At 39.6% G+C, this 11,788-nt stretch overlaps 2 protein-coding genes across 3 annotated transcripts in view; one reads left to right on the top strand and one right to left on the bottom strand.

Moving 5' to 3' along the window:
* Positions 1-1,492: 1,492 nt before the first annotated feature.
* Positions 1,493-11,788, top strand: part of LOC125272874 (lymphocyte antigen 6E-like) — a 57,573-nt gene continuing 47,277 nt past the window's right edge. The window contains exons 1-4 of one of the 2 annotated variants that reach the window (XM_048198040.1): positions 1,493-3,732; positions 3,810-3,929; positions 4,198-4,329; positions 4,509-4,645. In XM_048198040.1, coding sequence (XP_048053997.1) covers positions 3,684-3,732; positions 3,810-3,929; positions 4,198-4,329; positions 4,509-4,645 — 438 coding nt within the window. In that variant the 5' untranslated portion in view covers positions 1,493-3,683. Of the gene's footprint in view, positions 3,733-3,809; positions 3,930-4,197; positions 4,330-4,508; positions 4,646-11,788 lie in introns of those variants that run through there. The other variant, XR_007185942.1, reaches the window with a different exon arrangement.
* On the bottom strand, positions 5,223-9,883 carry LOC125272872. Its single transcript, XM_048198037.1, is given in 2 exon segments — positions 5,223-7,107; positions 7,109-9,883. Coding segments are annotated over 2 exon segments (4,641 nt in total). The 5' UTR covers positions 9,869-9,883; the 3' UTR covers positions 5,223-5,226.

The raw sequence follows: 11,788 nt of genomic DNA, 5'->3' as shown, positions 1-11,788 counted from the left end.
CAAGCAACCGTACGAGCTTTTGTGATGTTCAAGCTGACGGATGTGCGACCTGCGAAAGGTGCGCTTGCAAAATATGTTGTATTTTTGTAAGTCCATAGGTGCCGCTAGTGTCACACAACACCGTTTTCAACTAAAAACGGAAAAATTTGTATGCGTTTTTGCAGTTCATTTACGCGTTTTGGTGGCCTGAAAACGCAAACTTTTGAAAACGGGTTTCAAAATGCAAGTTTTTAAAACAGTCTCTGTGTAAACAAAAACTAAAATCAGTGAAAACGATGATGTCATGCACATGCGCATTACATGTTCAGTCTATAGTGTTTCATCGCCATCTAATGGCCTGCCAGCAAAATACAGCGTTTTTAGTCATTTTCACGGATTTATATGAAAGGGGGATAATTTTGACAATGGTGTCGTATGTATGCTTAAAACTCAAAGGAAAACTTCTCCATTTTAACCATATCGTTGTTGTGTAAACGTGTTTAGGACACAGATCTAAATCAGACACAACAAATAAGAAACTCCATGGTGTCAATTTAAATGTATGCCAGAATTAATAATTAATTTAATAAGTATAATATAATTAGTATTAGCAGCCTATTATAAATTAAAAGTAAAATGTAATTATAATTAAGTAGTATAAGTAGGTATAATTAATTATATAAGTAGGCTATGATAAATAAAAATATCAGTATTCTTTAAAATAAAAAAAGTTGAAATTATAACTGATGATGAACAAAACACACACATCCTCTGATAGATACAGTAGGACTGTCTTAAATAATTTATAAGTTTTCGTAAAAAATAAACTTCTCTATGGAGAAAATGAAATACTATGAAAATAGTTTTAGTCATGATTTTTGATGAAATTACTGCATTTTTGACATTTGAATGCATTAGCCGACTTCTCATGAGTCTAGTCAATATAGCTGTATTTTATGTAACCAGCTTTAGTTAATGTTTATTGGAAGATAATAACGTTAGTTACACTCTAATTGCTGCTAGCTTAAATGACCAACACTTCACTAACGTTTGCTACCATAACTTGATGTCAGTTAGGTTACATTTACATTTACATTTGCAAGTTCGTTGTCATACAATGTTTATCTTCAGTTATTAGATTTGTAGTTAAAGTTAGAATAACACAGTATGGAGGTTGCGAACCCGATCACACGAAAATGCGTATTATAGTACGAGTTTGCAATCTCGTAGAATATATACGCCAAAATGAGTTTTGGCGTGCTTATGGTACGCGGTTTTTCGCGTGCATATGATACGCACTTTATGGCGTACTATACGTACGAAACCCCCACTCCCCCACCCCCATCCTACCCAAGAGCGTATCATATACACGCCATAAAGTGCGTATCATATGCACGCGAAAAACCGCGTACCATAAGCAAAACTCATTTTAGCGTATATATTCTACGAGATTACAAACTCGTACTATTGATACGCATTCTCATGTGATCGTGTTGAGGTTGCATACACTTAGTGGCCACTTTATTAGGTACAACTTTATGATCTAATGTAATTCAATTCAAAAGCTCTAGCATAAATTCTACTTTTATTAAGTTTAAAATCAGCCAGAATTATGTAAATTCAATACTAATGCTGTTTTTGGAGTTGTTTAATGACATTGGAGCTTGACATCAAAACAATTTTGTGTTTAGACATCAACCTGATTTTCATTTTTAATCAAAGTTTGACGTCTATGGGTGATGTTGAAGTCCACATCCAGCGCCCGATGGGAAACTTCCCTCTAAAAACTTTATAAGAACGTTAGGGGATAATGTTCTAACAATGTTATCACTAAACATTTTTTCAATGATTGAAAAAATGTTCATGATGAATATTTTGATGAATATTTTAAATAATGTTATCCTACCTTTTTAGGAGAATATTCTGGGAACAAAAATAAAACTTGCCACTGAAAACATTACCAGAACATAGCATAATGTTCTTAAAACATTCTTATAACAATAACATTTCTAGCTGGGTTAGTGAACAGCTTTGGAGAATTTTATGTTTCCCCATTCAAAGAGAGCTGCTCTTGCACAACTGAAGTAGCTGCCTAAGAGGCATTTCAAAGATGGCTGCCAAGGACTTGCCCTAAAGGGATATTTTGGTTAATGGAGGGTATACATTCTTTCGAGTTCCTTTCTGTATTCCATCAAGTCTGCATAATGTACCCTTATGTATAGTTTTTCTAACAATTCTTTAAAACTTTTTTCTATGCTTCATTTGTGTTAGCCACCTTTTTTGTTATTTAATATGTTTGTATTTAATTTGATGTTATCTATTATTTGCTATCTATTATTTGCTATATATATATATATATATGATTGAACTGATTGTGTAATTGGCATGATACTTTGATCTTTTTAAAACTCTGGAAAAAAACATAAAAACTCTTATCTTTTTAGTCATGTGCTTGTGAATGTGATCAAAATGACTGAACTCACTCTGATGTGTTTTAGGGTCATAAAGTCTAAAGTCTGATCGTTAATGATTTCAGAGAAAGTGAAATGAATCATGTCGATTCACTGTGTAGGTGTTGGTCATATATACTGAATTGCAGCTACTGTAAAACTTTAGGATCAAAGATGAAAAATTGCAATATAGCCTTAATTTTTTTTTTTTTTTTTTTTGTAAAACGTGTCTTGTTTAATTTTATATTTTTCTGAGCAAAAAAGAATGAATATACTTTTTTTTTACCATGACACCCACTAAAAGAGACCTGAGTTTAATTCCCGTCTCAAGGTCCTTTGCTGATCCTGCCCCCCTCTCTCTGCCCAATGCTTTCCTGTCTGCTTTCTGTCCTCTCCAAATCTCAGTCTCAATAGAGCCCATACTTTTTTTTTACCTTTCTGTTAACTTTTGTCAACGACGAGACCCTGAAGCCTATTTTCTGGACCGGGGCCAACTACAATTATCCTGGATGGAGACTATCGTTAGGTGTTTGGAGAGCGTCGCGTCACAGAGCTCAGCCAGTCCTCCAGCTCCATCGCATCTGGATATTTGCAGCCCTGCGCCGTTTCTGGGGACACCCTGAGCCATCTCTGAGGACATCCTGTCTGGACGTCGAGCAACCACCAGCAGCGCCTGTCAAGGAGGATCCCTTTGTTCCATCTCGGCTCTGCCCTGGTTCCTCCCACCTTTGGCTCCTCCAGAGACTCTCGTCCGAGTGACTCTACCAGGTTCCCTCATCCCGCCGGCTCCCCCTTGGTCTATCGTCGCGCTGCCTACACCACGGACATCCAGGCCGTCCACTGTGCTTTGTTCCTCCCCTATGGCTACAGTGGGCTCCTTCCTCCCTCTGGGATCACCTCTGTCCTCGGTCTCATCAGTGTCATCCCTGTCCTTAGGTACTCTGGCTCCGCCTATGACGCTCATCACGTGACATCACCTGGGTCTCCTGCACCAGTGATGTCGCTCATTTTTGGGTCAACTATCACTTTAAGGAAGTTGGTTTAAGTAAACCTATACATTTCTTGCAATTCTTTTTTAAACCTTGATGCCTTCCTTGAACTTTAACTGGCAAGTAAATTATGTAAGCTGATGTTTCTTTTTCAAGAAATGTCTACTTCTGTTAAACATTCATTTTCTCATGAGATCCTCCTCTTTTGATAAGCTATAAAATGAGCACTGAAACAGATGTTATTTCATTCTCCTCCTGATCAAAGATGGATCTGCAAATCTCAGTTTTTCTTCTCTTCATTCTTTTCACTGCAGGTACAAATAAACAATAATGTTTTCTTTCTTTTTTTCATTGGATCTCTCTCTCACTTGTCTCTGTTTTATTACTAAAGGACACTCTCTCAGCTGTTATGAGTGCAATGGTCTGACGGGTTCTTGTGTAGATCAAATGGAACTAACATGTCCTAGTGGATCTACTCACTGTGAGAGTTTAACAGCAGTGACACAAATTGGTAAGTCCAATATTACTTACATTTACTGTTATATTTGACTAATGGAGATGCTGCTATAATTCGCTGGAGCAGCAACAGAATGTATACTCATTTTCTGATGGATTTTACAGTTTCAATCACAAAATCTTCTGCATAGATTTTTTTAAGTTGTTTTCCCTTAAAATGTTATGATTTGTATTTATAAAATTGAAATAAAAGTGCTAAATGTTGACATTTATAAATCAGTTTTCCATTTTAATTGGTCTTTCCTGTATCATTCATATTTTAGGTCACATTACTTCTGAAGAGAAGCGTAAAGGATGTGTTTCTGCCTGTCAAAATGGGTCCATAAACTTAGGCCTTGCCAGGATGACTACTACCTGCTGTAACACAGACCTGTGTAACCTCCAAGACGCTCCAGGTATTGTGCCTAAATGACAATGTGCAAATCTTTTGTAAAGTCAACACACATTTTACTTTCAAAGAAAATACAAAATAAAACAAGGTTTTGACTTGTCATTGAATGGAGCAGCTAAAGGACTGTTTCATTAGAATTTTTGTACAAAAAAGAAAAAAAGAATACTTGATTTCCTCCTGTAGATCCCTCTAATGTCCCAAATGGAAAGAAATGTTACTATTGTGATGGACTGACATGCTCAAACACATTGAGCTGTTCAGGAGATGACGACCGCTGCATCACTGCAAGAGGTAAGAATCTGGAAAAGGAGGATGATTAAAGTCATGATCTTTTAAACTCTCTAAGGTTTAAATATACGCAAGGGATAATCCATTGCTAGCCATGCATTGTCGTGTCTTTTCTTCTTAGTAAGCAATAATGACTACTGACGACTTGAAATAAAATAAACAAACTGTTTTACTGAAGTTTTTGAGCCGGATAACACAGATGCAGCGCACACACATTGAATCAATCACATGTTCTTTTTCTGCGCGCTCTCACTTGCTCATTATGCATTATGGGTAGACTTTTCTTAAAGCTGAACAACCCAATATATGACAATTTAAACTTTATCTGTTATTATCAATGACAATTAATTAAACATTCTGTAATTGCTATTATTACTCTAAATTAATTCACAACATCCTCCCCCCCATGAACAAATGTTCATCAACTTAAATCTCTAATGCATAAAGCAGTTGAATGGGTCTCTTTAACACAGTCCTTGTGGATGTGCGAACAGCACAGGATCTAACTTTTCCATCTCTGCCTTGAAACAGCTCTTCAATTCTTCCTAACTTCCAGCTTTGTCTTGGCATGTTGGCATCTCCGATGAGAACTATGTCACCTATCTTTAACTCATTAGGTTTTTGTGTGTTGCAGGAATGCGCAGATTTCAGGTCCAGTAGATAGTCCTTTCTCCAGCGATTCCAGAGATTGGTCATGAGTCAGGTTCCTGTATCTCCACCGTTTTGTCATGTCTTCTTTACTGACAGTGGGATGATCATGGTCTGCTGGAAATGGTTTTGGGGGCAGTGAAGTAAGTCGCTCACCAACCAAGAAGTGTGCAGGTGTTAGTGGTTGTGGCTCATCGAGCTCATTGTGGACAAAGGTAAGGGGTCTAGAATTCAGTGTGGCCTCTACTTCTGAGAGGAGTGTAGACATTTCTTCAAAGGTGAGTGATGCTCTTCCTAGCACCTTCCTCAGGCATGTTTTCACAGACCTTACAAGCCTCTCCCAAAATCCACCCCACCAGGCTGCTCGTTCCACAATGAAACGCCAGGTGATGCCCTTCCCTGAGAAGTATTCCAGCAGCTGTGGATCTTTGATAGCTTGCCACAGCTCGCTAAGGTCTTGATTTGCTCTTTTAAAGGTTTTAGCATTGTCTGAATAAATGACTCTGCACAGTCCTCTTCTGGAAACAAATCGTTTGAGTGCTAACAAGAAACTTTCAGTTGACTGACTTGAAACCAGCTCCAAATGCACTGCTCTAGTGACGGCACATGTGAACAGAGCAACATAAGCCTTGCATTGCACACGATCACTCTTCACATACAGTGGACCTGCAAAGTCTACACCAGTTACTTCAAATGGAGGGCTTTCTGTTAATCTGTCTCGTGGTAATGGAGCAGTGTCCTGCTGTGCGGGCTTTGCCTTGAATCTTTTGCACACAGAACATTTGGACAGAATACTCTTCACAATTTGTCTGCCTCGCAAAATCCAGTGTCTACTTCTAATTTGTACTAGCGTGTCTCTCAGACCGGAATGCATGATAAATTCATGGTTGTGCTGAACCAGCAGCTCACAATATCGGTCTTTGCTGGGAAGAATCCATGGATGTTTCTCTCTGTAACTAAAGTCTGACTGTTGCAGTCTGCCTCCAACACAGAGCAATTCATCTTCGTCAAGGAATGGTTTTAGGTCTCTGATTTTTGAATCAGAGTTCAGGGTTTTACCAGCTTTCAGCAAATTGATTTCATGGCTAAAGCTGCCATCTTGAGTCACTTTTATCCAGTACTTCTCAGCGTCAAACATTTCACTGACAGTCAACTCCCCGCATCTCTTGGAGCTTGAACTTGCATTGTGCACAAACCGTTTGATCCACGCAGTGACTCGCAATACTGTCTTCAGTTTGCTGTACTTCATTAAATCAAGCACAGGTTCCATTCCCTCTTGGTCACTGCTGCTACTGAGTTGCACGATGATTTGCTGATCTTGCTTTTGCTCATTAGTGACATCTTCATTACTTTGTTCTTCATCGCTCTCTTCCAACAGATTTGGTGAGGTCAGAAATGAAGGTCCCTTCCACCAGAGTTCACTTTCCTTCAGTTTAGCTGCAGTCTGACCTCTAGTGGGGAGGTCAGCTGGATTGAACTTGCCTTTACAGTGAGACCACATTGCAGGGTTGGTTAGTGACTGGATTTCAGATACTCTGTTTGACACAAACTGTTTCCATTTGTGAGCTGGACTGCGAATCCACTGCAGAACAATCATCGAATCTGTCCACATGTGAACTTGATGGAGCTCCACATTCAAAGGCTTTAACAGGCTGGTTCCTAGTCTTGCTCCAATCACTGCTCCCATGAGCTCAAGACGAGGCAGTGATATCTTCTTCAGGGGGGCTACCCTGGACTTTGAAGCAACAAGGCATGTGGTCTTTGTTCCATCATCAGCTACTCGCAGCAGGTAGGCAACAGTACTGTAAGCTTTCTCGCTTGCATCGCAGAACACGTGGAGTTGTTGTGCATCGTGTCTGTGCTCAGATTCTTATTCCATACCAGCGAGGAATGATGATGTGGTGGATCTGTGGAAGTTCTGAACACCATCCTTGCCATTCTTGTGCAAGATCTGTGGGCAGCTGCTCGTCCCAGCCAAGGCCTCGTATCCACATCTCTTGGAAAAGGCATTTCACTCGCACAGTGAATGGGGTAAGAAAGCCTATTGGGTCGAATATGCGAGCAGAGAGCTTTAGAACACTTCTCTTGGTATTTTCTCTTTTAGCTACAGCATCCAGCAATGCAGTCAGATCAAAGACGAAATCATCTGTTTTAGTTCTCCATACCAAGCCTAGTACCTTCAACACAGATCCATGCGTTTCTGTCTCCTCTGCGAGTTCACTCACTGTCGTCTTCCATTTCTCCTTCAATGCAGCACAGTTGGTCGTCCACTTGCAAAGATCCATGCCAGCTGCAGACATAATCTTTCTTGCACCAGTAGTTATGGAGAAGGCATTTTCAACATCACTTGCACTTGAGATGAAGTCATCAACATAAAGTGATTCTTTTATTATCTTTACTACCTCGGGTAGTTGGGCTTCATATCCCTTCAGATGCTTTCTCACTGTAGCTGCCAGAAGGAATGGGCTGGGGGACACTCCAAACACCACTCTCGTCATCCGAAGCACACGCAGCTTCTCACCTGCATCTTCATGGGGTGGTGCAGTAAGCCAGAGGAACCTTACTGCATCTCTGTCCTTCTCAGCAAGAGAAATCTGCAAGAAAGCCTTCTTGATGTCTGCGGTAAATGCTATCTCATTCAGTCTGAATTTTATCAGTATGCTAAGCAGATCTGGATGCAGGTTAGGACCAGTAAGTAAACAGTCATTTAGTGATGGAGAGCTAATGTCATGTGATGAGGCATCAAACACTACTCTGAGCTTTGTGGTTACCTTGTCTTCCCGCAGAACAGCATGATGAGGCATGTAGTACTTCACAGCATTTGGAGACAACCTGCCCTCCACCACGTCTTCGACGATGCCCTGCTCAAGGTAATCATTCACAACTTCATTGTATCTGTGATACAGCATTACATCTGACTGCAACTTTCTTTTAAGTCCTTCAAATCTTTTCTTTGCAATTCTGTAGTTATCTGGGAGTTCTGGTTTGTCAGGTCGCCATGGCAGCTCCACTTCATATCGACCATCTTTGTACCGAGTTGTCTTTTCAAACAGGTGAAGAGCCTCCTCCTCTTCAGGACTGTCTGTCTGCTTCATGTTGATGCCAAGGGACTCGATTTCCCAGAAGGCCTTCAGACGTTCTGAGACCAGTGTGTCTTCATTAATTTGTAGGTGCAAGCATGCTGCATCAGAAACACTGGACATTGTGACTGGGCCCTGCACTGACCATCCAAAAATGCTTTCAATGGCCACAAGTGCATCTGTGATTCTTTCTACGTGGCCTGATACTATACTCCAATAATAGTCTGCACCAATCAGCATTGACAACCCTGTATCACAAGTGCTGGGGTCTGGGTAGTCTGCCAACTGCAAGCCCTTTCGTTTCAACTCTGCTTGGACGTGCTCACCTGGAATTTTCATCACAGCGGTGCATACTTGGGGGGTCTCGAGCGCTTCTACTTCAACTTTCTGCTCTTTGTCCCAGATGCTCTGCAGAATTACTTTCACTGTGTTGCGCCTTGATGTTATTGGTGCTGCTGAGCCAAAAGTATGCAGAGTGAACGTTTCTTGTTTAATCACAGGTAATTTCAAAGCTCTTGCTGTGTTTTCACTGATGAAGCTTCTCTGACTGCCACCATCCAGTAAGCAACGAATGCTTTTACGTCCACCAGGTCCATCTGCCCATGCTCTTACAGTCTGAAGCAGCACAGTGTTGTTCTGTTTAGTGGGCTGTATCTTAACAGAATGTGAAGCAAAAGAAGAAACTACATCGTCTTTGTCGTCAGCATCTGAAATGTGCGTTTCTCTTTTCTCACACACAGCACTATGATGTCTGCCTCCACACGCATTACAGCACACTTTGGCCTTACAGAATCTTGCAATGTGCTTTGGCCCAAGACAAACAAAGCATCGTCCCATTTTCATTAATTTTTCTTTCCGTGCAGCAATGTCAGTTTCTGGACACAGTTCTGTTTTGTGTGCTGCACTGTTACAGAACAGGCAGTTCGGTATTCTTTGACTGGTGGTTTGCAGTACTGCAGCTGACGGCATGTGATGCTTCTTCTGCTTCATTTCAATTGATGTGTCTGGCCTTTTAAATGGTTTGTGATAGCTCTGACTGTCTTTGGAATTACCTGGCTTAATCAGTTGCATGGCTCTTTCTCTGCTCAGAATCTCTTGCTGCAGAAATTCCATAACTTCTGAGACCTTCCATTCATCACTGGTTCCTCTTTGACGGCTGTACTGGAGAGCAATGTCATCTGGAATCATCTGTAGCAGAACAGGACATAACAGGCTGCCATATGCCTCTGAAACGACACCCAGCGATTCTAAGCTACGGATCTGCACTTCACATTCATCGTAAAGCTGTCTCAGAGCAGCGACATCATGTGATTTCTTTACTGGGCAGAGATTCAGCAACTTAGTCATATGCGTGTTAATGAGCAGATCCTTTCTTCCGAACCGGTTCTGAAGCAGATCGATCGCGTGATCATAATTGCCGTCTGTCATCATCAGTCCCGCTATTGACTTTGAAGCAGCGCCGGTGTCGTGCCGAAAACTGATCGTCTGCCGAAAACTGACTGCCGTCCGCGGGAGCGCGCACCACATGTTTAAAGGGTATCGCCCCTGTTTCTACACGTCTACAGCTGATTCATCATGATCATGATCAAACGGCCATAACCTGCAAATACATATAACTCTGTGTCCGTCGTAATATCCGTGCTAATAGCAAAGAAACTTTTTCTGTAACGGATTAATCAAAATTATTCATTTAATTAATTTGCCGTTTATTGCTTAATCGAGCATGATTTTACGTGATTATAACAGAAGCATATTTTACTTGCTTTGTGCCAAGCAATCCAGTCCTTTTTACCAGGTGAAATACCTTTAAATGGTAAATAAAACCCATAAAATGCAGTTTTACACCTGCCGAAAAGTGATTGCAGCCTCAATTTATTGAGTAAACTGTTCTTTCTGCCTCAAAATGACTTGATTTCATTCATGAGGGTTATATTTGACAGATTATAGCTCATTCAGTCCTTTTTACCTGTTGTAACACCTTTAAATGGTAAATAAAACCAATAAATTGCAGTTGCCGAAAAGTGATTGCAGCCTCTATTTATTGAGTAAACTGTTCTTTCTGCCTCAAAATGACTTTATTTCATTCATGAGGGTTATATTTGACAGATTATAGCTCATTCAGTCCTTTTTACCTGTTGTAACACCTTTAAATGGTAAATAAAACCTTTAAATTGCAGTTGCCGAAAAGTGATTACAGCCTCTGTTTGTTGTTAAACTGTTCTTTCTGCCTCAGAATTACTTGATTTCATTCATGAGGGTTATATTTGACAGATTATAGCTCATTCAGTCCTTTTTACCTGTTGTAACACCTTTAAATGGTAAATAAAACCAATAAATTGCAGTTGCAGAAAAGTGATTACAGCCTCTATTTATTGAGTAAACTGTTCTTTCTGCCTCAAAATGACTTGATTTCATTCATGAGGGTTATATTTGACAGATTATAGCTCATTCAGTCCTTTTTACCTGTTGTAACACCTTTAAATGGTAAATAAAACCAATAAATTGCAGTTGCCGAAAAGTGATTGCAGCCTCTATTTATTGAGTAAACTGTTCTTTCTGCCTCAAAATGACTTGATTTCATTCATGAGGGTTATATTTGACAGATTATAGCTCATTCAGTCCTTTTTGCCTGTTGTAACACCTTTAAATGGTAAATAAAACCTTTAAATTGCAGTTGCCGAAAAGTGATTACAGCCTCTGTTTGTTGTTAAACTGTTCTTTCTGCCTCAGAATGACTTGATTTCATTCATGAGGGTTATATTTGACAGATTATAGCTCAATCAGTCCTTTTTATCTGTTGTAACACCTTTAAATGGTAAATAAAACCAATAAATTGCAGTTGCAGAAAAGTGATTACAGCCTCTATTTATTGAGTAAACTGTTCTTTCTACCTCAAAATGACTTGATTTCATTCATGAGGGTTATATTTGACAGATTATAGCTCATTCAGTTCTTTTTACCTGTTGTAACACCTTTAAATGGTAAATAAAACCTTTAAATTGCAGTTGCCGAAAAGTGATTACAGCCTCTGTTTGTTGTTAAACTGTTCTTTCTGCCTCAGAATGACTTGATTTCATTCATGAGGGTTATATTTGACAGATTATAGCTCAATCAGTCCTTTTTATCTGTTGTAACACCTTTAAATGGTAAATAAAACCAATAAATTGCAGTTGCAGAAAAGTGATTACAGCCTCTATTTATTGAGTAAACTGTTCTTTCTACCTCAAAATGACTTGATTTCATTCATGAGGGTTATATTTGACAGATTATAGCTCATTCAGTTCTTTTTATCTGTTGTAACACCTTTAAATGGTAAATAAAACCTTTAAATTGCAGTTGCCGAAAAGTGATTACAGCCTCTGTTTGTTGTTAAACTGTTCTTTCTGCCTCAGAATGACTTGATTTCATTCATGAGGGTTATATTTGACAGATTATAGCTCAATCAGT

The sequence above is a fragment of the Megalobrama amblycephala genome, linkage group LG7, assembly GCF_018812025.1.
Source record: "Megalobrama amblycephala isolate DHTTF-2021 linkage group LG7, ASM1881202v1, whole genome shotgun sequence".
Taxonomy (NCBI): domain Eukaryota; kingdom Metazoa; phylum Chordata; class Actinopteri; order Cypriniformes; family Xenocyprididae; genus Megalobrama; species Megalobrama amblycephala.
This window is presented reverse-complemented; position numbering and strand designations above follow the sequence as displayed.